The sequence below is a fragment of the Puma concolor genome, chromosome A1 (assembly GCF_028749965.1).
Source record: "Puma concolor isolate L17-30 chromosome A1, mPumCon1.1.hap2, whole genome shotgun sequence".
Taxonomy (NCBI): domain Eukaryota; kingdom Metazoa; phylum Chordata; class Mammalia; order Carnivora; family Felidae; genus Puma; species Puma concolor.
In genome coordinates this window covers 59,314,279-59,342,239 of record NC_141667.1, presented here as the reverse complement: position 1 = coordinate 59,342,239, position 27,961 = coordinate 59,314,279, and the positions used below count along the sequence as shown (strand labels likewise).

The following is a 27,961-nucleotide window of genomic DNA, read 5'->3' as shown; positions in this document are numbered from 1 at the left end:
TTAACTAGCAAGGACTATGCAGTAATTCTAAGTCATATCCTAGTGAATGTGCAAAGACCCAGAGAATTTATAGAAAGGTAGTACATAGAGGCACAAAATATAAACATTTGAATTAGTAAATGAACATTAGTGGTTCTCAAACTCTCATGTACATCACCATCTTCTACAGAGCTTGTCAAAGATAAAAACTGCCTTGGCTCATCTCTAGGCTTACTGAATCAGTGCTCTGGGGTGGGCTCCAGGAGTCTGTATTTTTAAGAAGTGTCACTTTAGAAACCACTGAAACAGATGAACAGCTTGAAGTAGTGGTTCTTTCATTGTTTGGTATGTATCAGATTCTTGTGTGGAGATTCTTGTGTGGATTCTTGTATTTACAAATATAGCTACACAGGTCCCACACCAAGCACTATGACCTAAAGCTTTCACCCTTGTTTGTTTGTAAGTCAGGTGTTAACAATTGTATCCAATATGTGTGTGGTGTTTTATAGATTCAAAAAGAATTTCCCCAACTATTATTTGATTACAGGCCTAGGTTTTGAAGCTCAGCCCATTTTGTGGGATATATATTCTCTGGAGAACCCCCAATTCAGCCATCATTTGCCCAGGGAAGTTTTGTAGCAATGGGAACAATAGAGCAAAGGAAGGTTTTCTGTGTGGCCACTTACCGTAACTCCAAAATGCTGGTCACATTTCGAGAAGGAAAAATGCGCCGGATGTAATTGAAGTCTCCAACGAAGAGGCTCCCATCAATTCCAACGGCCAGAGCTACTGGGGCCAGTAGCTTGTTGCCTTCGGCAAGGCCATTGCAACTAGGACAGGAAATGCTTCGTCGGCGGCCATTGCCCATAATGCTGGTGATGATGGCAGGCTGCTGGGTCAGGAACTGGTTCTCCCCGGTGCCCTTGTGTAGGATTCCTGGGGAGCAGGAAATGGGGATAGTTACTGCAACTCTCTGGGGAGGATACTTCTATTGGCTTACTGAGGGTGAGGGGCAGTGGCAGAGAGAAGAGAAATAGTAGGAAACTTAGATCTTTGGAGAACTTGCCTATTTCCTCATGATGCTGTAATGGAGTGGCTGAACCCCAAGGCTAAGATATTGCCTGTAGGGATAACTGAAGAAGAATTGTGAGGTACACTAAGGCAGATGGTCTGGGAAAAACAGCCTGAGATTCTTTGACATTTAAAAGGAGAAGGTGGGAAAACCTATGAGTGTTTTGGACATTTGATGAAAAATGCTAAGGGAAGGGGAGGGGCCACCACTTAAATGTCAAGGCTGCCGAGAAGTTTCCGGAGGGGAGATCAGGATGTATTTGGGAAAGTAAATGTGCCCACATACCACTTTTAACATTGAGAATGTGATGTTTGTCCAGGGACCAGCCACCGAGGTTGGAAGGGTCTAGCTCGAATCCTTGAAGGAGGGCTGTCCTTTTCTCCCACAGTATTAGACTGGGGCAGGTCTCATATTCAAACCCAACAGATACTGAAAGATAAAAGTGGGTGGGGCAGAATGGAGAAAAGAGACTTTACTTGATTACTCCAAAGCTTTCCAGCTGGAATGAGAAACACATGTTCATGGTAATACAGATTCCTTTCCAAAAGCCCACTGAAGGAGGTGGGTTGATTGCTTTTTCTCCTTGTGATTCCACACAATATTAAATTCAGATTTCAAGCTGAACTCAACCTTGAAACTTACACAGTAGTACTCTGTAGGGATAGAAAGACTTTTCCAATGAACAGCTGGCTTTCAAAATATGACCCTAGTGATGTGGAAGGAGGAGAAGAATCATTTAAAAACGAAATACAACTCTCCTTTATAGATGGACAGGAGACTGTTTCTTTCAGCCTGCTGTTCACGGCATGCATTTATCATATTCTATGTTATTTATTTTCGCTCACTAGGAGGAAGGCCTATGGAAGCATAGTGGCTCATTTATAAGGAGATTCTGTAGGCAACAGCTTGTATAAGTTAAAGCTCTTTGTACGATCACTCAGGATTCCAGAGAGTGCCAGGCAAGGCAGGCATGGGGACAAAGCCTGCCAATTATGTGACAATTCAGTGGGGAACAGAATCCAAAGACTGTAAAAATCCTACATTTGCCACATGGACAAATGGGAGAGGGAGGTGGGAGATGAAGGACTTCAGTTCTAACTCTGCTCCAGCTCACACTTCCTCGTGGCTCTGTTTTCCCATGTGTAAAACAGAGCAAGTGAAACCTCAATTTCTCAGAGAGATGTAGTAGGGATAAATGAGACAAAATGCCAAGATGCCATACATTTTTAATTGCAACATTGCTTTAGAAATATGAGGCACTGTTATTATTGCTATTCCTACTACATTAAATTCTTAACTATGTGTGTCACCTTTGGGGATTCTCCACAGCTTCTTTTAAATCCTGAGATATAGGAGCATCAATATGAATTGGAGATACATTTTATTAAAAAAAACCCCACATATATTTCTTAACTTGTCCTCTGAAAATTCCAAGAAACAACAATGAAATCAGTGGCAAAGAGAATTTCTAGTGCCTAGCTTGTGGCCTTGAAATATTATTTCTCATTAAAAGGAAATCAGGCAGGGCTCCTTGAAGAAATGGCTGGAGCAAGAAATGAACAAGATGAGACTAAGGTATTTTATCATACCAGATAGCAAGGAAGAAATCAAAATCTCCTAGGGTATGTCAAAAGATAGGGAGTTAGCCTGAAGAGTGTCCCACTGACCAAAGATGGGATAGTTTGACCCTCAGTAGAGATAATAACTTTAATGGATTGAAACATATTAGACACATTCTATTCTATGAGTTCATAATGGTATTAGAAAATTAATTTGCCACTGTTAGAGGATGTTAGAGAACAAACTTATTATATTGAAAACAGTATATAAAGGCAAACAATCAAGAATTTATTTCTTCTTTCTTATTTGAACTCTACCTCCTATAACCAAGTAGTTAATGAGAGAATATCTCTATGTAAAAGTATTCTAGCTAATAAATGGAAAAGCAAAAAAATTAAAATATGACTTTGCAATTCTTAATGACCTAATGGATCTAGGTAATGAGCATCAGTGGCCTCTGAAATCACAAAAGGATAAACAAGATGACATTAGGTGCCTCCTGATGGGAGGCAACAGTACCACCTATCTAGTTGTCCTGCTGAAAAAAAAAAAAAATTAGAGAATAAAATACTCAGGAATTAATTTAATCAAGGAGGTGAAAGACCTATATGTTGAAAACTATAAAACACTGATGAAAGAAATTGAAGAAGACACAAATAAATGGAAATATATTCTGTGCTCATGAATTAGAATAATTAACATCATTAAAATGCCCACACTACCCAAAGCAATCTATGGATTCATTGCAATCCCTAACAAAATTCCAATGGCACATAATAGAAACACAAAAATAGAACAAACAATCCTAAAATGTGTATCAAGCTGCAACAGACCCCAAGTAGTCAAAGCAATCTTGAGAAAGAACAAACCTAGAGGCATTACACTCCCTGATTTCAAACTATATTACAAAGCTATAGTAATCAAATCTGTATAGTGTGGGCATGAAAACAGACACACAGGTCAATAGAACAAAATAGAGAGCCCAGAAATAAACCCATACATATATGGCCAATTAATTTAAAGCAAAGGAGCCAAGAATATACAACAGGGAAAAGACAGTCCCTTCAATAGATGGTGTTGGGAAAACTGGACAGCCATGTGAAAAATAATGAAACTGGATCACCATCTTACACCATACACAAAAATTAATGCAAAATGGATTAAAGACTTGAATTTAAGACCTGAAACCATACAACTCCTAGAAGAAAACACAGGGGGTAATCTCCTTGACGTCGGTCTTAGTAATAATTTTTTTTTTTTTTTTATTTTAAATTTTTTTTTTTTTTATTTTTTTTTAATTTTTTTTTTTTTCAACGTTTATTTATTTTTGGGACAGAGAGAGACAGAGCATGAATGGGGGAGGGGCAGAGAGAGAGGGAGACACAGAATCGGAAACAGGCTCCAGGCTCTGAGCCATCAGCCCAGAGCCTGACGCGGGGCTCGAACTCACAGACCGCGAGATCGTGACCTGGCTGAAGTCGGACGCTTAACCGACTGCGCCACCCAGGCGCCCCAGTAATAATTTTTTGATTTGACACCAAAAGCACAGCCAACAAAAAGCAAAAATAAACAAGTGGGACTGCATCAAATTAAAATGCCTCTGTGATGGGGTGCCTGGGTGGCTCAGTCAGTTGAATGTTCGACTTCGGCTCAGGTCATGATCTCCTGGTTTGTGAGTTCGAGCCCCACATCCGGCTCTATGCTGACAGCTCAGAGCCTGGAGCCTGCTTCAGATTCTATGTCTCCCTCTCTCTTTCCCCATCCCCTGCTCATACTCTGTTCCTCTCTCTCTCAAAAATAAATAAACATTAAAAAAATTTAAAAAAATTAAAATGCTCTGTACAACAAAGGAAATAATCAACAAAATGAAAAGACAACCTACTGAATAGGAAAAAAATAGTTGCAAATCATATATCTGATAAGGAGTTAATATCTAAAATATATAAAGAACTCATACAACTCCATAGCAAAAAGGCAAACAATCCAATGAAAAATGGGCAAAGGATCTGAACACACATTCCAAAGAAGACATAGAGAAGGCCAAGATGTTCATGAAAAGATGCTCAACTTCATTAATTATCAGGGAATTGCAAATCAAAACCACAATGAGATACCATCTCATACCTGTCTGAATGGCTGTTATCAAAAAGACAAGAAATAACAAGTACCGGTGGAGATGTGGAATAAAGGGAACTCTTGTGCACTGCTGGTGGAAATGTAAATTGGTGCAGCCACTATGGAACACAGTATGGAGGTTCTTCAAAAAGAAAAAAAAAAAACTACAAATAGAACTACCATATGACCCAGCAATTTCACTTCTGGGTATCTATCCAAAGAAAATGAAAACACAAACTCAAAAAGATATCTGCACCCCATGTTCATTGCAGCATTATTTACAATAGCTAAGATATGGAAATAGTCTAAGTGCCCAATAACGGCTGAATGAATAAAGAATGTGTGTGTGTGTGTGTGTGTGTGTGTGTGTGTGTGTGTGTGTAGTAGTATTCAGCCACAGAAAAGAGTGATATTTTGCCATTTGGGAAACAGGGATGGACCTTGAAGGCATTATGTTAAATTAGATAAGTTAGAGAAAAGACAGATACTGTATGATTTCACTTCGATGTAGAATCATCTAAAAAAAATAAAACAAAGCTCACAGATATAGAGTTAGATTGGGTCTTGCTGGAGGCAGCAGGTGGGAGGTGAAAGAAATTAGTGAAGGGAGTCAAAGGTACAAATTTCCAGTAATAAAATAAATAAGTGTTGGGGATATAATGTGTGGCATGGTGACTGTAGTTAATAATACTGTATTGCATATTGTAAGTTAAGAAAGTAGATCTTAAAAGTTCTCATCACAAGAAAAAAAATTCGTAACAATCTGTGTGATGGATGTTAACTAGATTTGTGTATATATTGCACCCAATATATACCAATATAGAATCATGTTGTACACCTGAAACTAATACAATGTTGCATGTCAATTATACCTCAGATTAAAAAAAAAAATCAAACCTGAACCTGAAAAAGCCTTGAGTCTCAACTCTCAGTTTACAGGAGATAACAGAACAAAGGAAGACATTAAACAGCCACAGGGGTGCAATCAGAAAATAAATTAGACTATGGAAAATTCTACAGACAAATAATGCACTTTGTCCAAAATAAAATATAGAACTTAAAAAAAGAGCTAGAGATAGAAGGGAAAACCATAGATTAAAGAAATTTAAGAGAAATCAAAATTGCAAAAGGTGGATCTTATTTGGATTCTGACTCAAACGAAGCACTAATATTTTATGATACTCATAAGACAATCAAAATATTGAATAATGGGCTATTTAAAGATATTAAGAAGTAATCATTTAAAAATTGTGATAATTATATTGTTGTCATTCTTTTGTAGTGTGTTTTTGAGATACATTGTGAAATATTATGGATGAATTTATATGATATCTGAGACTTCCTTCAGAAAGTCATGGGAAGCAGGGAGGTGGATGAAAGGATGGACTTGATAATGTCAGAAGCTAGATACATGGGGGTGCATTATAATACTGCATCTACGTTTTGATGTTGGACATTTTTTTGATATTGGTAAAGGCTGGTATAATATTTGATTAGCTACTTTATAGTAAATGCACTAGTTAGTTCAATAACATTACTATCTTTTATGAAGTTAATAACTCCCTTTGCTGATGAGGCAGACTACTAGGGCCATACCCTGAGCATGTGAAACCTGCTAGGTACATGACGTTAGGCATCTTACTTACCCTCTCCCTTATGTCCTACTGCACAATGGGGGTTATGAGAGTGCCTCCCTGATAAAATTATTGACAGGCTACCCCACACAAAGGATTTTAGCTCAGTGCTCTGCACAAAAGGAGTGTCTGACAAACATTGGCTTCCAACTACCATGAAAATTTCTAAGTTTGCTGGTTTCTTATTTTGGTAACTTATTATAGTTCTTGGAAATCACAAGGCTAGTGGTGAAGAAAATACAGGATTCTGGATTTTAATTAATCCCACCCAGACTTCCACAAGTAGGAAAAGACACTAGGTATGTTGATATCAATCTCAGCTCACAACTTTTCAGAGATTGGTAACCAACAGACCCTTCTCTTATGGTAGTCTTTCATCAGTGGGCAGTTAAGCTATTCCCTAAAAGGCACAGCTTGAAACACAGCACATGGCTTTCACACCCCCTCCATCTTCTGATTCTCCTGATGCATTCTGGGAACATGATCTAGCTCCTGCCCACCTCTTTCCCCTATCTTGAATATTCTCCTTGTCCATACATTCCAGCCACACTGCCCTTCTCTTTGTCCTTCAAACACACCTTAGTCTTCTCACTTTTTCTGCCAGAAAGATAATGCTTTGTTCCTGATTTTCACATGGCTCCTTCTTGCCATTCAAGCCTCTGCTGAAGTGTCACCTGCCAAGAAGTCTTCCCTGAATGCCCACCCACAGTTGCTCCTCCTTCCCCGTAAATTATTTTTACTTTAATATTAGCACTTATCACTGCTTGATATTTTCTTGTTCAGTCTGTGTTTATTATCTTGATCCCCCACTAGTACAGAAGGTCCATGAAATAGGACTCTTGTCTATCTTACTGACCAATGCATTCCTATCTACTGGGATAGTGCGTGGCACATATTAGGAACTCAATATTGATCAAATTAATGCATGACTAAATCCAAGGATCAATAAGGAGTTGAAACTAAAACATACCAACAGCATCAGAGAGTCCGTAAACCCTTTGGCCATATGCATCTGTCTTATCCCAGATGAAGGTGTAGGCCAGGTTGGGAGAGGCCTGGAATGACTTCTGGAAGAGGTGCCCCTCTACAGCTACCATCAGATGAACCTTGATAAGATTCAGGGGCACCGTGGACTGGGTCATGGTGATCTTCAACAGAGACTTATAGCCTGCGGTCCTGGAGCTCAGGTAGCGAAGCTTCACAGTGGAACCAGGGAGCTCAATTTCTTCATGAAGAACCTGGAAAGGAAACATAGGGTGGACATGAGACATGCTTCATCCAGTGACCCCCAGGCAGGTGGGCTGCTCACAACCCTGAGTCTGCCTGTCTGCTGCTGCCCTCACAAAGCATCATGCCTTATGTGGGGTGCAAGAACCACTACCCACTACTGAGAGAAAAAAAAAAAAAAAAACAACCAAAACTTTATCCTACACCATGGAGTAAAGGGGTTGAGATTATGATTTTTGGATTAATAATTATTCCTGGTCACTGTTGTGTTTCTTTTTAAAAACCACACTGTTGGCAAAAGATGTAAATAAGAACAGCAGGCTTTATTGCTAGCTGCATGTAAGGAGGTCACAAGAGGCTGTAATTATATGAACCTGCAACTTCCAGTGACAATTGGTATAAAGCAACAGGGAGGCAATAATGTAATATGCCCTCTGTCCTAACACTGATGTAGATCATTAAAGTGCCTCTTATCATGTATCTCTGTGACTAACAGGAATAAAAATGCAATTTGCAGGTGGGTTGCACATATGTATATTGTTTTTTTTATTTTATTAAAAGCTCCGTTGACTGCCAAAGTCTTGAATGACTATCTGGAAACATCTGGAAGATATAGGAGAGATTCAGTTGTCTCTCCAGTGGCCATAAATTCTATTGTGTTCCTACTTTTTGTCTCTCTCCCTTAATATTAGTCTCTGGCCCACCCAGAGAGTGAGATATGGTGAGAGGAAGTTGGCCAGCCAGTTTGGGTTAGGGTAGGATTTGAAGAGACCTACCCTAGTACCTGCCATTCCTACCTGGGTCTCAGGCACGATGGGATTCTGCCCAGGGGCGGCGCTGAAGAAAGTGGACAGCGGGGAGGAGATGATGATTGGATCTGGTCGGACAAAGCCACTGAGGTCACAGCTGGGGATGGAGTTCTCCTCAGTCTTCATTACCAGGGTGTCCATGGCGTAAAAGCTATTCCATGGCAGCCACACGGTGCGCTCCTGGCTCATGAATGGGGCTCGCTCGAAGTGCAGGGTCAAGGAGGCACCCCCATTGGCAATCAGGTCAAACCTGAAGAGGGGACAAGTGGGCTCTTAGGAATGAACTTAGCTTTAGACAAGGCAGGGGCTCTGAACTGTGCACCTGAGGGCAGTAGGAGGGGCAGAGCACACGAGAGATGAACGTGGGCTTTGAAGGCAAATGGTCTGAGTTAAAATACAATCTCCATCAATGACTTGTCCTGTGATTCTGTGAAAGTTACCAACCCTCTCTGAGCCCCAGTGTCTTCATCTGAGAATTGGGACTAATTATACCAACTTCACAGTATGGCTGAGAGAATGAAATGTGACGACTGCAGAGCAGGGGTCAGCAAACTAAGCCCATGAGCTAAATCCAGCCCGCCACCTGTTTTGGCAAACAAAAGTTTCATTGGAGTACAGCCACACCGATTTGTTTACTTATCCTCTCCAGCTGATTTTGTGCTACAAAGGCAGAGCTGAGTAGTTGTAACAGAAACCATATGGCATGCAAATCCTAAAATATTTACTATCTGGCCCTTTACAGAAAATGTTTCTCCGCCCCTGCTGTAAAGCACTTAGCATCATGCTAGGTTGATACAAGTATTCAATACATAGTAGAGTTATAATGATCAATGAATGCTAAGTCATGGGAGGGGCTTTCTTCTTATCTACCTGGGCTGTTTTATATTTACATATATATATATATATATATATATATATATATATATATATATATATGTTACATAGAGGCTTAATTTTTGAGATACAGTTGACATATAACATTAGTTTCAGGTGTAGTACAACATAATGGTTTGATATATGCATAAGGTACAAAATGATGGCCACAAGAAGTCTAGTTAACATCTATCACTACACATAGTTAAAATTTTTTTCTTGCAATGAAAACTTTTAAGATTCTCTTAGCAACTTTCAATATGCAATACAATATTATTAACTATAGTCTCTATACTGTACATCTGCAGGATTTATTTATTTTATAACTTTATACTTTTGACCCCTTCATCCATTTTGGCCTGTTTCTGATATATTTTTTTAAAGTTTATCTATTTTGAGAGAGGGGTAGAGCATGAGTGGGGGGGAGGCAGAGGGAGAGGGAGAGAGAGAATCGTAAGCAGGCTCCCTGCTGTCAGTGCAGAGCCCCACATGAGGGCTTGATCTGAATAACCGTGAGACCGGAGCTCTCAGTGCAGAGCCCCACATGAGGGCTTGATCTCAAGAACTGTGAGACCACGACCTAAGCTGAAACTAAGAGGCAGATGCTTAACCTGAGCCACCCTGGCATCCCTTTGATAATTGTCCTTAAACCTTATTCCTGTTTGTTTTTCGAGAGCTGGACAAAGGTATATTGCTAGTAAGGTAAAATAAAGGTAGTTCTTTCCCAATTAACAGAAAAGAAGGAGGTTAATGGAGAGAAGTCTCCCAATTTTGAGTTTTATTCCTCCATCAAGATCTCAACTGTTTGAGGGAAGTAGTGCTTTTCTGTTCACTTCAGAATTTCCAGCAGTTAACAGAGCTCCTGGATCATAGTAAAAACTCAGTGCAAATATACAGACCCACTGGCTTCACCCAATTTGGGTAATACTTTTGGTGTTTTTTGTTTGTTTCATTTTTTGTTTGTTTGCTTTGGTGTTTTTTTTTTAACAGACAAAAATGAATGAGCAAGAAGCACATGAACGTTAAGGTGAATATCAGAGCATGTATGGCACAACAATTTATTACATGAATTTGTTTGTCTATTTATTTTGGGGAATGCATACTGCTGGGGATAGGATGGGTATAGGATGCAGAAGAGAGTCGAATGTTTTGATGTGAAATTGGTATGAAAGAACTAAATCATCAATGTCTGTGGGACACCCCACTATATGACAGATTGTGTAATTCCTCAGAGCATTCCCAAATACATCCTGTTACTTCCAGGGCTTTGCAACCTGAACAAGCTGAAGAAATCACTAATCCTGAAGGTTGGATAGATGATATGGGAAGTGGGTCTGGGCTGTAATTAGTCAAGAAGCAGCTCAGAAGGATGGGGCAGCATAAGGTAGGGACAGGCAGCAGGCCAAGGACTTAGAAATGTCCTCTGTATTGTCATAGGACTGTGCAGAGTGGGAACACTGGCTTCTAAGAATGAACAAGGGCCGAGGTAGTTCTGCGTATTACATAGTCACCGTCCTAATGCTTTAAAATAGTTAGATTTGGCTACAGAAATGTATGAGATATCAGAAAGTTTGTGAATACTGAGATTTTGATGGAAATCATCAGATGTCTTCTTTGGGTTTCAGAGGTGGGAATATGAGAATAGGGCTATTGTCAGCTGGTAAATTTTGAAACTACCAGCAAGGCTACCTTAGAGCATTAGAAAGTAAGACCTGACTCTTCACCAGAGAAAGGCAAGACTCATAGTTCTTACCCACATACTATGTCCATGATTTTGCAGACTGCAGTTTTATGGAAAAAGTGTTACATCAGATTTACAGCAACCATCTTCTTTTACATTTGGAATAGAATGCAATAGTTTGAGGGCTTGGGTTTTTTGTTTATTTGTTTGTTTTTGGTTTTTTTTTAGCCCAGGGTGGTTGAGTGATTTCCCCATCCCATAGATTTCTTTTCTTTTCTTTTCTTTTCTTTTCTTTTCTTTTCTTTTCTTTTCTTTTCTTTTCTTTTCTTTTCTTTTCTTTTCTTTTCTTCTTCTTCTTCTTCTTCTTCTTCTTCTTCCTCTTCCTCTTCCTCTCTTCCTCTTCCTCTTTCTCTCCTCCTCCTCCCCCTCCTCCTCCCCCCCCTCCTTCTCCTTCTTCCTCTTCTTTAAATTTCAACTCCATGCCCAGTGGATTAAGGAAATAACATAGCTTTCATCTTGGTGGGGGCTGCACGGGTGCATGTTTCCAATCAGAAGATAATAGGAAAAGGTTGCCTCCTTCACACAGCAGGGTGACAGCTAAATGTATTTAATTAGACTTTTCTGATTACATCCCACCCCCTCAAAACAGGCACAAAAACAACACAGCTCCTAAAGCCACAGATGAAAGCAGAAGGGGTTCACCACAGGACACTATGTCATGTGGATGCTTGTCACCCTGCACTGACTTTGATTTAAAATAGGAGAGAATTTCCAAGAGCCAATTTGCCTTTTTCTTTCTAGAATCTGCCCTCCCCTAGCTGCAATCCCAGTACATGTACACACACAGAAAAGTATTTACCTGACAGGGAAAAAGGGAGAATGATGGTTATTGGCAGCCTTGGACAGGCTGGCCCTTCTATTTGTTTTTCATGTTAGATACTATACCACAAAGCAAAAAAATGTATTTGGGGGGATCCACACTAGGGGTCTTGCCTGGTGGTCACTATAGTCCACAAGGGGAAGCCATGTGGTTCTAAGCCAATAGCATGATCTGTCTTTTTGCCTGCATCCTCAGTTCTGAGTAGGTAGAACCCCGCAAAGATACTTACGTGCCATCTTGGCGGGTGATGGTGTAGCCATATTTTGGGTACTTGACAAAAGACACATTCACACCAACCAGAGGAGTCCCATCTGTAGTTACTACTTGGCCTCGAATGAGAGAAACCAAGCTGAGAGAAAAAGAAACACAAGTCTTGAGCCACACACAGGAAAATAAGACAAGGGGGCATGTCAAGTTCTCCTTCCATCTTGCCATTGTCTCCACCCATCCTCATCTGGTTGCTAAGGTAAGAAGACTCTCAATATTAATTTCTGGATTCACATAATCACACCTCACGGAGAGGTCTTAACGCTTGCTTTCCTTGAGGAACAGAGCTGATGACATGTTGGAGTGAAATCCACGGGCAGCATCTCTAGTCACTTGGCTGGCCGATGGGGTCTCCTGTGCACATTCCCTCTACCCTTGGCCTTGCTCCATTTCTTGACATCATTTGGCTTTTGTTTGGCCTGAGCTTCAGGCTGCCCTCATCACTCGCGCTTGTGCCTTAGTCTGGCACAGAGAGTATTATACTCGGGTGAGAGCTTCCCCATCTGGCTACTCATTTCCTTTTTTGGTCTTGGAGAAAGGCAATGTTACTCTTCTCCTCCAGGCTGGGATGTCAGAGGGAATGGAGAGAAGTGCACAGAGGTGTTTTTTTATGGGGCTGGGACATATACATACATTGTTTTTTTTTGCTGCTCTTTAAGAGCAAAATTTCTCACACTCCATGACAGCCTGAGGAAAAGAGAGTATTGGAGCTTTACGTATTTTTTTCTGGTAGAACTATCCTGGGTTCTGACTTCCATGTAACTATATTTCTCTTATATCAAATTCCTGCTATCTTGGTGGGGCAGGGGCAGGGGTGGTTGAAATCCCCCTCAACTTTTTTCCACTGTCAGAGAAAGCTGTCCTCTCTCCAGATCATAGTAACTAGAACTTTTGCAAGAATGACAGTATCAACAAGCAACGTCTGGGAAATCCCCTAAAGCAAGAGAGATGCCACAACAGTCCTCTCAAAATCCATACAGGGAGAATGCACATGCCTCCTCTTACCTACATTTTCTTGACTTCATAGAGAAATGGGTTACTGAGAACTTCCATTTTTGCACTGAGTCTCCAGCCTATTAGGCAGGTCTGCAGCTATATTGTTAGCCTTCAAGCCACTGGGCAATTTGACAAAGGCAGAGAGGTTCTCAGGTTTCCAGGTTCCTGGACATACTCCCAATTTCTGGGCTAGGTAATCAAGCTGACCCATTCTTTGCCAGAATCTTGTCCAAGTCTGTTTGATTTTTGGATTGCACTTACTTCTGCTATCTCAGGTGGGATGCAGGCATGGAGGAATGCTTTCTCCTGGCACCTCTCTTTTTATTAGCAATAACTACCCCCAGCCCCTGCCATGGTTCAACTCCAACCCTTTGATGATCTCACGAGGGTTTAGACTGTTCCACTGACAGCTCTAATTGTCTGCTACTGGCTGCCTGACAAATGCATCCCATTTTTAGCTGGTTCCAACCATAATGCCAGAGGCTTTTGAAAGTGGAAAACTAAATTATGAAAATAATTCTTTTGTTCAATTCCATTTCCTTATCTTAGTGCAGACTAAGATTTCTTTCATGCCTTCCAAGGCATGATTTTAAAATCGATGTGTGTTGATGACCACAAGGTACAAAGTGTTTATGATGAGAAAACAAAGCTGGGAGTACATCTCGCAGTGGGTTTTTTCCCCTCCTTTTTTTTACACAACTGTTATTTATTTTAAATCGTTCCTATAGCATAAGACTTTACAGAGCACCACAGGAATAAAAGGGGCCTGGTTGCCTAGGCTTCCTACTCTCTATTTTCCTAGTTCCTCATTGTTGCTGGCTTCATATCGTTTCCAGGCAGACAATTCACAGAAAAGACTCAGCTGAGACATGCTATCAGTTCGTTTCTATTTATGATTATTGATGTGTAACAATTATCACATTATCTAGATAGTGAGATCTACTCTATAAATTATAGTGGTGGAGTCAAGGCATTTTAGTTATTTTTGTATGCCATTATCTTGGGGAAACGCCTTCTTAGAAGTCTTGAATTAACTTCTTTTTTACTCCTAGCCTCCTCCTTCATTTTTTTTTTTTTTTTTTTTTTTTTTGGTCAGAGGATAATACGCTAAAATTCACATGCTTGGTGAGCTTCAACCTATGTCTTGGAGTTACATTTTGCATTTCTGAATTACGTATCTACACCAACATGCTGGAGTGTGGGCTCATTTGGGTGGTACTATTTATTGCTACTTTCAAAGCATCAGAGAGGCTTTCTCTAAAGCAAGTTTCTTTTGCCCAGATCTCCGGGGCTGCTATGGTCCACAGATATTCTGGAGTCCTTACCTCCTCTTCTGCATCTTGGCTGTGGCTCAAGGTGCCTTCTGGAAGTGGTAACTTTGGTGAGGAGGATAAAATTGAATTTTAAGGGACAAAAAGGAGAATAACAGGAAATTACTGGATTTAGAGTAGAAAAAATGAAATGTTAATAGGAAACTGAACAGAGCATGGGCTTTGGAAAGATGCATTTACAGTATTAGCAAACTGTATGTAAACTATAGTGAAATGCTTATGGCCTGGTGCTAGGGCCATTCAGGACTCTTGGGCAACAGGAATTATGTTCATAATTAAGGGAAATATACCTGTAGAATCCCTGTCCAAGAACTAGGATTTAATAAGCAAGTACTTTTTTTGATCAGATATTTATGGTTTCTTTTATTTTTGAGGGGTTCTTGTATTAAGGTAATAATATAACTGTGTGAGTATATTCTATAGTATTATTCTAATTTTATCAATCAAGAAAATGGAGTTTATAAGGTTAAATAAGTTGTCTAATATGACACGGCTAGAGGGGTGCTAGGGCTGAAATAGAAGAGGGCTGAGATGATTTTTTTTTCTTTTTAGTAAAACTAGGACAGAGAGAGGCTAAAGTTGCTAGCCCAATGTGACCTTGCTAGCCCAAGAGCCCTCATATTAAAAGAGCTGTCAGGAAGTGGGGCTGCACAACTTCCCAGAGAGTTCTAAGGGGTTGTAGAATTAACTGGCTGTACCATTATTTCTTACCTCCCCATCCCACCTTTGCCAGGCTCTCCCAGGGAGAAGCAGAGTCTGAGTCATGACCTGCTGATGCTTCCTCCCCAAAGTCTAAGGTGGGGCACCAAGAGAATCATTTATAAAGCTAGGGGCTCCTGTAAGAAGTGAGAGCAGGTATTTTATTTGCTGGCTGGAAGGCTGCTTGGGCAGCGTACTTCCTGAGTTGCTTCTGGGCCTCCCCAGAATGAAGTAGGATAAAGAGAACTAAGAGAAGAATGGCATGAGAAGGATAGTTAGTGGGGTGAGGAGGCCAGAAGTGCCCCACTCAAGTTCAAGGTTCCTAGAGGCTTCATGAAAGAGGACCCAACCATCCATTCTTACTTCTCTACAGAAAGGAGCATAGAGATAAGACAGATATCCCCAAGAAGACTACGCCTGCCATCTTCACATCTGCACATACCGACATCTGGACCCAGACCCACCAAGAGCAAGATCTGTGATATGTAGGCAGACCGTAAGAAGTCCCCTGCCTCTCCTATCCTTTCTCTTACCTCCAGAATCAGAAACAGTGCCTAGAAGGGAGAAGGGGATGGGCTGTCTCAAAGCCAACTCTTCCCCCTGGCTCTCCTCTCTGGGTGTACAGTTCTAACTTGTCCTGGGAGGAAGGGCCAAACTTACTATATAATAAATCTAGAATTTGCCCCTAGAATTCATAAGTCTCAAATTAGCAACTGAGAGCAAAAGTAAATATAAGAGAAACTCTATCATTGTGCAAAGAGGGGTAACATGCCCCAGCATGACATCTTGCCCAAAGTAGGCAGTTAGCAGATGCAATTGATGGGGTTGCTTGCAGATTAGAGATGGTCTATATAAAGTGTCTGGCTCATAAGTGCTCAATAAATTCTAGCCACTGGCATTATCTTGGCTCTAAGGTGCCAGAAATGATAAGCTATGTTATTAAGTTAATAATTGCTTTCAAAAATACTCTATTGAATGAAGTATTTCAGTGATGATCAAACAAAAGCCATTACCAGAGGTATTTTATAAAGAGAGATAAAGTAATGAAATGTTGTAAAATAACAGATTATAAAAATGATCTAAAAACCAGACAATCAACAGGTGTCTCCAGCAGGTTCTAGGTTGAAGGTGGCCAAATCCTACAGACAGATGAGGACTCTGCTCTGGGTCTCGACCCATAGAGAGCAAGGAGCTGCCCTCATGGGGTAGTTTCCAGGCCAACTGGGCCCATGGAAAAACGGGAGCACCTCTTCCTGCTCTGATAGGGAGGCAACCAGCCACCTCGGGGTCTGTGTGGACAGAAGGGTGCCCACCTGCTATTGAAGGGGTTGTCTCCAGGAATGATGTGGGTGCTGTCTTTGCCTGCCAAGAGCTTGATGCGGTCATAGAAGGACTTCACGGCAGGCGAGTCTGTCTGGCCCTGCTGAATGATGTCCAGGGGGTCCCGGGACCCTCGGCAGAGCAGGCTGTTCTGACAGGCAGACTGCAGGCAGCAGTCAGGGTCCAGGCAATCCACCAGGCCATCTGGAAGGGCAGAGGGAGAGCCAGGGTCAGTGCATTGCACAACACAAAGCTGCTGAGAGATGCTAACACCTTTGTCATGAACAGTATCAACCCTTCCCAAGGGCTTGAAGTGGCAGGTTTCACACGACAAGTCTAGTCTAATTCCAGTATATATGCATAGAAAATAAAAGACTGAAAGGAAATAGTTGAAAATGTGGACAAATGATTATCCCCAGGTAGTAGATTAGTGTGTTTCTCTCCTTCTTCTTTATTATACTTTGCTAGGATTTCTGCTTTTTCTGTTATGAGCAAGTATATTTGAGTGGTTGGAAATAAAACCAAATATTTTGCTTTTGGATAGAGCAGCACTAAAAATTACCCATAGCCAGTTCTCAGGGTCTTGTGCTAATTGGGTGCACAAATCATCAAAATGCATGGGATTCCTTAAATCTCAGTTTAATGGAGAAAAATGTTCCATCTCTGCTCCTTGTCAGACAGGGAAGGTACTGCTGACCAGTGTGAGAACTGGGTGGGTGAGTTTTGCATTTTCTGGGAAATGTGGAAAAATGGCTTTGGTTCCAGCACCAAGAAAGTAAGCTATCAGTTCACCCAATCGTTTCTGGTGCCACCTTGCTACACACCCATAACACTTTGAACATCCTGATTTACTAGGTCCTTGGCCCTACATCCCTTTCCTGGGCTGTTTCTTATCATTCATGTACCATTCAACAAATATTTGAGTGCCATCCATGTTCTGGAAATGCAACATGGTATGAAGAACAAAGAATGATGGGGTTGGTCCTTAAGAAGCTGACAGTACAGTGGGGAAACAGATGCGACTCATCTTTTACAACCCAGACTAGGTATGGCCACCTCTTCTAGGAAGCCTTCCTGGTGATGCCTCTGACTAGGTTATGGTACTCCTGCTCTGTGTATCCCTGAATCACAGTTTCTCAAAGAATGGTACTGCATCAAAAATCCCATGGGTCTCAAGGGTCTATTCCCGAGCTTCCCAGGGAGAGCCTCCAGGAACAGGTCCTGGGATCTGCCTTTCACCCATGCTTGCCCGGTGATTCTAATGCGCAATAAATTTTAGAAACCTTTGTTAATGCCAACTTCCTTGGGCTAGCATCAATTATCTCTGTGTGCTTGCCTTCCTGTCTGGAAAATGAGCTCTTTGAAGAGAATAACAGTGTCTTATTCATTTCTACATTCATGCCTTACTTAGTGCCAGCCACGGAATTGGGTATTCAACAAAGGTTTGTTGAATGAATAAATGACTGTTTCCCATTCTTCACACGCGTGTTAGGGCTGAGCATGGGAATGTTTCGAGTAGTGTTTGCTCTTTGGAATTCCCTATTAGAATGGATTAGTTGGCCAACCCTTATTCACTCTGCTGGGAATTGACTGAACACACAGTGGAGAAGATTGGAGAATAACTTGCTTGCACCTCCCAGATTTGATAGCAAGACACTTTGGGGCCATAATTAACATCATGGAAACACGTACTCAAACCCTGGGCTGGGACTTGACAGACACTTGTACTGGAACACTGAATCAGAGGCCTGGCTGCATGCTTTAAATTTACTACAATGTAATTTTTTGGCATTACTCTTTTCATTTGGTTCTGCTAACAAAATTGAAATATGTAATTTCACCGAAGTTCCACTGTAATTTAGCAATTAATGTACAATTATTTTAATGCATTACTTTCTTTTTAGCAAACAAACAAATTAGGAGGTTGTGTGTTTTGCTTGGCTTTAAATTACTAAAACTAGCCTCTCATTTTCCACATGGGCAAATGTGGCTTCAGTGCCTCGTAACACATTTAGATTTACAGAATTTCCTAGAAATGCAGACCCAGGAGGGTGAGCAGGCGCACACACTTTAAATTTAGAGACTTTCGAAATCAAGGCTCTGAACACCTCTGCCTGATATGCTGGCTGAATCAGGTGCTCCCTAGAGCCTCACAAATCTCATACCCAAGAAATGGGGCCAGAGAATTGTATCTCAGCAGCAGGATGATGCTGGAGCACCATCACAGACCTATGTTCAGATTGTATAGTGGATCCCATAGCCACTGGCAGAATAAGAAAAAGAAAAGAAAAAACGCATAGCATTCTGCCTTTAACATCACCTTCCGTGGACTGCCTCCACCAGACAGAAGGAATCCACCATGGAATGCCTGCTTTGGATTTAAAATTATCCTGCTGAGATAGGTTGGCAGTGCTTCATTCAGCAGCTACAGAAACTTCGCAGGTGAGAAAAAACACACTGTTAGTAGCACTATAGATTTCTTTAAGGCCACTGGCCTCTTCCCATTAGAAGTTCCATCTGTCTCTGGTGGTCTTTCCCTCCTGAAGCTGGGAACATCTCCTACCCCCTATCCGATTTACCACCCCTTCCATCTAACCAGCTTGAGAACCTCATCAGGCTCAAATAATAACCTGGGACAGTTTTTCTATTAAGCACTCAACACTTTTCTCCCCAACCCCTGCTAGTCTGCCACTCATTCTGGACTTGCAACTTCTTCCAAAGGGTGGACCTCAAATTTCCCTACTGTTTTGTCGATTCTTGGCTTTTTATTTAAGGGCCTGTCTGGCAGGAGATGTCCCATAAACACATCAGCAATCGCAGATGGCAAATGCTAAAAAAAGAAAAAAAAGGATAGAAATGATTTCCTCCTACATGTTTGCATTGAACTGCTCCAGAGATTGTGCATTTGGGGTTCTATCGGTTATTAAGTGTGAGCATACGTTATTCCTGTAATGACCTCATCATGTTGCATGATTATGGGCTGCTGCTGTCGAACACTTTCAAACGACACCGTGAACTTTAAATTGGCACTGCTATCTCCCAGCGGCCTGTCAGTCATGAGAGCCGCATCTTTATGCCAGCAAGCCCCTTGCATGGAGTCTGACATGGCAATCTTCAGTAAATTACCCTGTCACTGACAATCTTGCAGTTATCTTGCAAACAATCAAGCAGGCAATCAAACTGTCCTGAATTGCCAGTTCAGGACCCGAGAGGCTGCCAGCGTCTCTATTCAACAGGGGCGCGAGAGCGGCACAGCCCTCCCGTGACATTGGCCGATTTCTTTCTTTATCCACCTACTTGTTTGTCTGGTGGGCTTTTACCCAGTGAGGGTGGCGAAAGAGGTGTGCAGAGACCTCAAAAAGGGCCCAATTCTGACTCAGCGTTTTGGGAAAATGACCCAGGCCATCCTGAGCAGGCCCCACAGCAGTGTCCCACGTTTGCCTAATGGGTCCTCATTTACTTCACTCTGTGAGATGTGGCCGTGGAGAATTATCTAGGTGCTTTCTGTCAGGATGCATGCTAAATCACAGCTCTGGCTATATTCCACATGTGTATGTCATACGCTAATTGCAATGGCCATTTCAGAGAAATATGGATGTGGAGAAACTTTCTGGGAACAATGTGGGAGGCATTCTTTTTACTGCTTTTGATAAAGAAAATCAGAGAGTCTTCCATAACAGGTCTGGCAACGTGAAGCAGAAATCAGGTTGATGCTAAATTGATTCCTTTGAATTAGAATTCCTAAAGTAAAAAGCCAAAAAGTCTACACAGCATCAGAGGGAGGTTCCTGGCCTCTGGAATCAGACAGATTTGGGATTGAAGCTCATCTCCTCTAGTCCTCGGTTGTGTAAGCTTAGATAACCAATCTTGCCAAACTTTAATTTCTTGGCCTGTAAAACTGAGTTATAATAATGCATATAGCATAGGGTGCTGTGATGGGGAATAAATGAACAGATACACACACACACACACACACACACACACACACACACACACACATATCAGTTCGGCATAGTTTGTGTTCAATGAACTATAACCAGAAACCCTGCAAAGTTTTCAACTTTTTCAGTTTATAAAAACCAGACATGGCAGGGCACCTGGGTGGCTCAGTTGGTTAAATGTCCAACTTTAGCTCAGGTCATGATATCGCGGTTTGTTGAGCCCTGCATCAGACTCTGTGCTGATAGTTCAGAGCCTGGAGCCTGCTTCCAATTCGGTGTCTCCCTCTCTTTCTGACCCTCTCCTGCTCATGTTCCATCTCTGTCTCTCAAAAATGAAAAAAAAAAGTTAAAAAAATTAAAAACCAGACATGGTTATAAATGAAATTAATATCCCCTATTAGAGTCATTCACTGGTATTTGCTATGGGTAGGTTGAATCCTGTCAAAAATGCTATGTTTCTAAATAGCAATAGGTAAATGGACAGTATGAATAAATGCTATGGGTGGAACGAGATTTGCACATATCCTTGATTTAAATCCTCACATAACCCCACAGAGCAGAATAATATAACCCTTAAGCTGCATAGTCTGGATCAGGCTGTCTGGGTTTGACTCTCAGATCAGGTACCCAATCTGCTGACCCTGGGCTAGTAACCACTCTGCACCTCAGTTTCCTCGTGTACAAAATGAACTGATGACAGTGATGTTAGAAAGCACAGTTTGGAGGATTAAAGCAGTTATTACACATATAGTACTTAGAACAGTGCCTGGTACAGTGACTACTCTGTTAACTATGTGTCACGCCCATTATCACGCCATCATCCACTCTATAAAGTTGGAAACTGAGGCTCTGAGAAGCTGAGTAAGTTATCCAAGTGGCTATGAAGGAGTTTTGGATAAAAAGTAGGAAAAGGCAACCAGTGAGATCATTAATCTTTGTCTTCTTCATTATCAGGAGGAGGTGATGTTTCTTTCCTAAAGGGAGTGTGAAGACAGGGCAGTGGACACCCATCAACTCTGGAAGTGTGGGTGGCCGTGAGATTTAATTACCTTTGCAGGCTTGTCTACTCCTACAGTTGGGAAAGAATCTGGTTGGTTAAAATGAGCTTCTAAAAGGAATCAACATGAGAAACGAGATACCTGGGGATTTATTCCCTGCACTGCAGGCTGCTGGGGACCACACTATTTACCTGTGAGATTCAAAGCCCCCATTCAGCTGTTTACCATTGGCACAAGGTGGCACTTGCCTTCTGGGCTGGCTACAAGTTTGCGCCAGCTGTTTCCAGCCCCTGCCTAGTTCGCTCTGTTAGATTTTTAAAGGAGTTCCTTTAAAAGATTCAACCTCAAAGCCTTAACTGAACACTTACTAGTGAAGCTATGCTCAGGGGGAGGAGGCCACGGGTTAATGGAGAGGCTGCAGAGAGCCATAGCAGATACTGGGTATTTCAGAGTTGGTTGAAACATGAGCATGTTTTCTGTTTGGGGAAGGCTGCCTGAGTCTGTACATCACTCTTACAGGGAAGGGACATCTCCAGGAATGAGAGGGTGTTTATTTCATTCATTTCACTTATTTTCCTCTTTGATCTCTGTAAACTGGGCAGCTTATGGAGAATCCAGATGAAAGCATTTTGTTCAATTTTGGTGTCATTTATTCCCTGTAGCTTGGTATGCAAGTGATTCCCTTTATAACCTGCATGAACTCTCCAGCTTTCTTGGGTATTAAAGGCTTCAGAGAAACATCTAAATTTACTCTTCTTAGTTTCATTTTGTGACAGGGTGGCATGAATCGACTCCAACAACTCACTTCAGGTGTCGTGGGTAGCTCTGCTACAGTCTGCACATAGCACTTGATGGGAATGGGTTATCATCTCAGATTTTAAAATTGAGCTTCACTCTTTCCAGATTATGGTTTGGTGAGTGGCATCACCAACCACCAAATCTGCCTTCCCTACTCCTTGGGCCAAGAGGCTGGTTAAAACCTAGGTTTTGAAGAGTACCTATATTTCCATTCATCAGATGTTCAAGAATAGGCAAACTGAATCAATTATGGTAGAAAGTTAGGACTTGCAGTTACCTTAATGGGGAAGTACTGGCTGGGAAGGACACAGGAGAACCTTCTGGTTGCTGGAAAGGTTCTAGATCCTCACCTTATGCACCTGGCTATATAGGCTATATATATACATATATATGTGTGTGTGTGTATACACACACATAAATATATATATATATATATATACACACATATCTATAGGATGTATACACACACACATTCATTCATCGGGATGTATATTTAAGATTATGCAATTTATGTACTTGCTAACAGACTGACTTCAGGCAAGATACCAACCTGCCTGTGCTCTGTCTTCCTTATTTGCAAAGTGGGCATGATGATACCTCACATGAGCAATGAGAGGACTAAGATAATCCACGCAAGGTACATGAACAGTTGTGAGCACCTAGCAACCTAGTATGTGCTTCAGAATCTTTTCTATTTCTTTTCTCCTTTTTGAGTCTTCTTGGCATCGTATAGGTTTGTTTAGCACACAGAGTGAGGTACTTGCCAAGTTCTCATTTCCCTAAGGAAAATACAGGGAGTCCAGGTGGTGGATCCAATAAATCCTAGGGTCATTCTTGAGATCAGTTAATGATGGAGAGGTAGAAAATTAACAAAGAGTGGAGGGAAGGGGGGAGGCAACAAGTTGGGGCAAGAAGGAAGAAGCCTATGCTGTTTGGTTTTTGTGATGGAAATAAAGGAGTGGTGAGGGCTCGCTGGCAAAGGCTGGAAGAGTCTGAATGGCCAGGCACATAAAGAGGTTCTTGAGTAAAAAGAAATGAGGCAGCTGTAGTATTCTTTTTTGCCTTGGGAATTATTTTCTTTTAAGGTGAGCTCTTTCAGGACTGTGTCTAAAGTGTGTGGGGTCCCTAGCAAATATTTTTTGTCCGGGCCCCTGTCTACATGAACAGTTTGAGTTACCCAAATTGACATATCAGCACCATTCTGGCAGGCTGATCTCACATGATCTTGCAAAATTTTTCTCCAGCCAGCAGGAGCAATCTACTTGCCAATCTGTCCACTAGAATTAAGGCTGGGCAATGGGCCCTGAGATATCTCATAAATGCAAATCCCCAAATATCTCTGAGAATCTGGTCAACCTCACATGCATGGGGATGGGGTAAGGAATGAGAGAGGATCAGAAAGCACCCTGAAATGGAGAAATAGGGACCAGGGCTCAGGTGGGTCCTAGTCTGGGCTGGCGTGCTTCACCCATACAGCACTGCTGACCCTGGCCACTCCCTGCCACTGGAGGAAAACTTAGAAAATTTCAAAGGTGGGGGGCACTTCAAAGCTCAAGAACTCACTTGCCCAGAGCAGCACTGGATTCTTGGTCCAGTTAGACAAATAGCAAAATAATATGGGCTTTAGAGTCAGAATGGTTAAACCCTGTTCTATCATTCATTAGCTATGTAACCTTGGCAAGTGAGGCAAGTGACCGACTTCCTGTGACTCAGTTTTCCCACCTATAGAATGGACTTAATAGCACCTACTTCACCAAAGAGCGTGGAGATTCCATAAGATGGTGCACATGAAATGAGATGATGAAGATATTGCACTGAATACACAGGAAGAGTTCAACTAGTGGAGGCTATTCTTCATAATATTTTCTGCACTCCACCAGGGAAGGTACTGTTCCATTTGCATTTTACCCAATGCCTGCTGACAAGTTGGAAGTGAGGGATAATTGAAAGTATTCTGGCTTGATGTAACTAAAAATTGAAAGGAGCAGGCAAGGCTGACTTGATTTAACCTGGCAATATGAGATTAGTTCTTCATTGCCTCTGTTAGGTCTCCCACATTGCCAACCTTTTAAAGCAATAGATTGGCTGACAGGGTGCTCATTTGGAAGGTTTCACCTGCCATTAATACCCCGGCTGCCTGATGGACCATCGTTACACAGGCATCCCCTCCCTCCCAACCAGAGCAACCACCATTCTTAAATATTGCAAGAAGTGGGATTGTATTTGTGCTGCTGCTGGAAGTCCTGTTGGAAGTTTTCCTCTCTCCTCTTGCCAACTCTTTTTTGACAGTCCCTGAGTTCCAAGGCCAGAGATCCTTGCTCCAAAGCACCTTTGGCTTTTCTTACACTTAGCAATGGAAGATCAATCATGTCTGACCAGAGATCTGGCAGAATGGAGGCCCACTGAGAGCTGCTTTTCTTGGTTTCCTACTCTTCAGGACACGTGCGAAAAAGAAAGCAAAGGCTGCTTAGGAAAACCCAGGCACTGTTACTGAAGACAGGGATATAATCTAGATAAGACCACTTTTTAATGGGACTCTAGCTTACCAGGAAGCTACTGGGGCATCTGGTCAACCCCTCACATATGGGGTTAGGGGTAAGGGTTGGTAGAAATTTTGTGACAATGAGCTTGTAGTGTGTATCCAGTTTTTCTTTTTTCTTTTTTTTTTTTGAGTGTTTATCAAAAGTAAACAAATGGAAAACAAAAACAAAAACAAGCACCATCAATAAAAACCTTTAAAACCAATTCTTCTTAAAATATAACCAGCACTGGAATCACCCGGGACCTTGTTAAAATGTAGATTCTAATTCTCTGGTCCTACAGTGGTCTGCATTCCTTATGTTTCCAGGTAACGCTGATGCTGCTGTTCTGAGCCCTGACTTCCAGAAGTCAGGCTCTAAACCACTGTTGGTCAAGGCATGCTTCCTGACCTCCTGCCCTGGAATCACCTCAGTGATTTTAAAATGCTGATTCTTGCTGTCACCCAGGCCTACTAAATTTCTGAGCATGGAAATGGAAAATTGGCATTTTAAAGAAGATTCCCAGGTCATTCTTTTGCCGACTAAATCTCAAGAACCCCTGCTCTGAATTATTGAGAATGTCCCACAAATATCCATAGCAGTATATCTGACTCTGAGAGACTAAAGTGGTTTTCCAAACTGGGGGATGTTAATGGGGGTTCCCTGAAACATAGAAGCAGAGGTGACACTGGAGGATACAACTTGGGAAATGTTGGTGAAGCAGGTAAGCTAGTTTTTTTTTTTTTTACAGCAGGACTTCTCAGAGCCTTTGACATGTGAATATGCATCATGAATCTTTAATATTGCAATGGAACATGAAGCATTTCCTGACCATGGACCCCTTTTGTCCCAGAGCATCTCCCCACAATAGTCTAGTGCAATACAGGTTGGGAAGCACTTCATGGACACAGAGCTCTAGGTTTGGGAGCTCTGTCCTTGGAAGGACGAGCCACACCTTCATCTACTCAATACTCACAAGTGGTAGCCCTATCCTTGAATGACCTTCTCACCTTCTCACAAATGCACACTTTGGGATGATTAGGTGCAACACACAACACATCATCACTACTAGCACATTAGCTCAGAGTCCCTGTCCTTGGGCTTCTAGTGCCCCCCAAAGCCAGTGTATTTCAGCAAAAAGACCCTATGTTAAGTGACACAACCTGGGGGGGGGGGTCAGTAGGATGAGGAAGCATTAATGGCAACCACGTCTAATCAGAGCTAATGGTTGGCATTTATGAAAAGCTTACTGGGGTGGGGGGCATCTGGATGGTTCGATCCATTCAGTGTCTGACTGTCGATTTTGGCTCAGGTCATGATCTCAAGGTTCATGGGTTTGAACTGCACATTGGGCTTGGTGTTGGCAGTGTGGAGCCTGCTTGGGATTCTCTCCCTCTCCCTCTCTCTCCTTGCCTTCCCTGCTCATGCATTCTCTCTCAAAATAAATAAGTAAACATTAAAAAAAAAAAAGAAAATCTTACTGTCTTACTGGGTGTTAGGCACCATGCTAAGTGCCCTACACTCATCCCCTCATTAAATCACCACCAGATTTTCAGGCATCATTAGCACCACTGTTTACAGATGAGGAACTGGAGATTTAGAAAGAAAATAACTTGCAGAAGACCACACAGCTTCTTGCATGTTGGGGCTGGGTTTGACCCAGTTTGTAGCACTCTGAAGCCAAGTCCTACATGGATCTGCAACATAAGGTCTGTTACAGTAGAATGTTCCAAATGGCTAACACACAGGAGTCATTGTGCCCACCACTATGACATGTTATTATCTGCACTAAGCTCTTTTACCTAAGGCAGGACTATGCCAATCAGAAGAGGAACAATTTAAATACATACTGGAGGGAGATTTACCTTTTGAAAATCTGGGATGCCAAGTGTTTTAGCCAGCCCTCTGCCCTCGCTCCCTCTTCTGATAGGTGGACCAACACAGGGCTGTTCCTCTGCCAGCCGCTTAAGCTCCTCTGTGCTTTGACAGCCTACACCTTGCACCTTATCCAGCCATCATCCCATATGCTCATAAGAACACTTTGAGGTGGCTTCTATGATGTCCATTTTGCGGATGAAGAAGTTGAGGCTTGGAGAGGTTAAGAGCCTTGTCCATAATCACACAGCTAGTAAATGATGGAGGAGTGATTCACCCTCTGGCTGTCCACCTCCAATGGCTTCTATCCTCAATTCTTCATAGGAGGCTATGAGTAGTCATGGCCTTATAAAGGTATCCGGTGAGTATTGTAGGACATGGGGAACGAAATACTGAGGCTTCAGAAAACATCTTCATTTTCTAGTTGTTCTTTCTCTCAGCCTGCTCTCTTTTTCCTTCCCCCCTTTTCCTCCCTCTGCTGCTTCTCCTCAACCCAAACAGAGCCTCTAGGAATAATGATCTCACTTGATGAGAACTGGCCCACCTTGGACATTCCCTGACAGGCCTCTCTGGCACAGTCTCACCCTTGTTAGCCTAGGGCCATGTTTTTTATACCTGGGGGATTTCTATCCTGGCTGCTGCCATCTCCCCACTTTTCTGTTACAAAAACTACTGGCAACAGAGAGCAAGGGTCTCTGATCTCAGCCACCGATGTCCCCAAATACTCACCCTCTGCCCGCTGTTCCTGGCCTCTTTCAGTCCAGTTATTCCCCCCTCCCCTGTGCCCCTCATCAACCTTGCTTTCAAAGAGCCCACTGACAGGTCAGACAGAAGCCAGCCCAGCAGGGGGTGGCGGGCTGGTGGGGTGGCAGACAATGACCTGCTGGGCCCCTCAGAAAGAAAAGGGGCTGTCACCACCGGCAACACCTTTGAGCAACAAGCTGGAACAGTTACTTTCCGTCTGAGGAGAGACCCCGTCTCCTGGGGGAAGGTGGAGGACTGTTCCCCCCACCCCTCCTTGAGCTGAGAGAATTAGCAGAGGGCAGGATGTCTGTCCTTTTGCTGCATGAAGAAGTTACCCCCAGACTGCCAATTGGGAGAAGGGAGCAGACTCAGCTATTATACAAGCTTCCTGCTGGATTAAGGAAATCTGAAGTACTAATTCCTACACATGACTATTGCCATGGTCCATGTACTATGCTTAGCAGTCCCTGGAGATCTCCTTGTTTCATTTCCACTTCCACTCTAGGGGCAGGCGTAGGGGCTAGGAGCCAGTATTGTACTCCCAATTAACATCACAGGAGCTGGAGGTTTGCAACTTATTGGCTGTGTGGCCTTGGGCTAATTAGCTTACCTCTCTGAGCCTTAGTTTTCTTATCAGTAAAGT

General features: G+C 42.2%; 1 protein-coding gene across 18 annotated transcripts in view; it reads right to left on the bottom strand.

Moving 5' to 3' along the window:
* TENM2 (teneurin transmembrane protein 2) overlaps positions 1-27,961 on the bottom strand; it is a 1,151,751-nt gene that overhangs the window by 72,924 nt on the left and 1,050,866 nt on the right. For all 18 annotated transcript variants that reach the window (XM_086711354.1, XM_086710697.1, XM_086710377.1 and 15 more), the window contains 6 exons: positions 16,437-16,647; positions 12,060-12,179; positions 8,385-8,646; positions 7,331-7,598; positions 1,337-1,480; positions 666-915 (listed from right to left, as the gene is read on the bottom strand). In XM_086711354.1, coding sequence (XP_086567480.1) covers positions 666-915; positions 1,337-1,480; positions 7,331-7,598; positions 8,385-8,646; positions 12,060-12,179; positions 16,437-16,647 — 1,255 coding nt within the window. The remainder of the gene's footprint in view (positions 1-665; positions 916-1,336; positions 1,481-7,330; positions 7,599-8,384; positions 8,647-12,059; positions 12,180-16,436; positions 16,648-27,961) is intronic.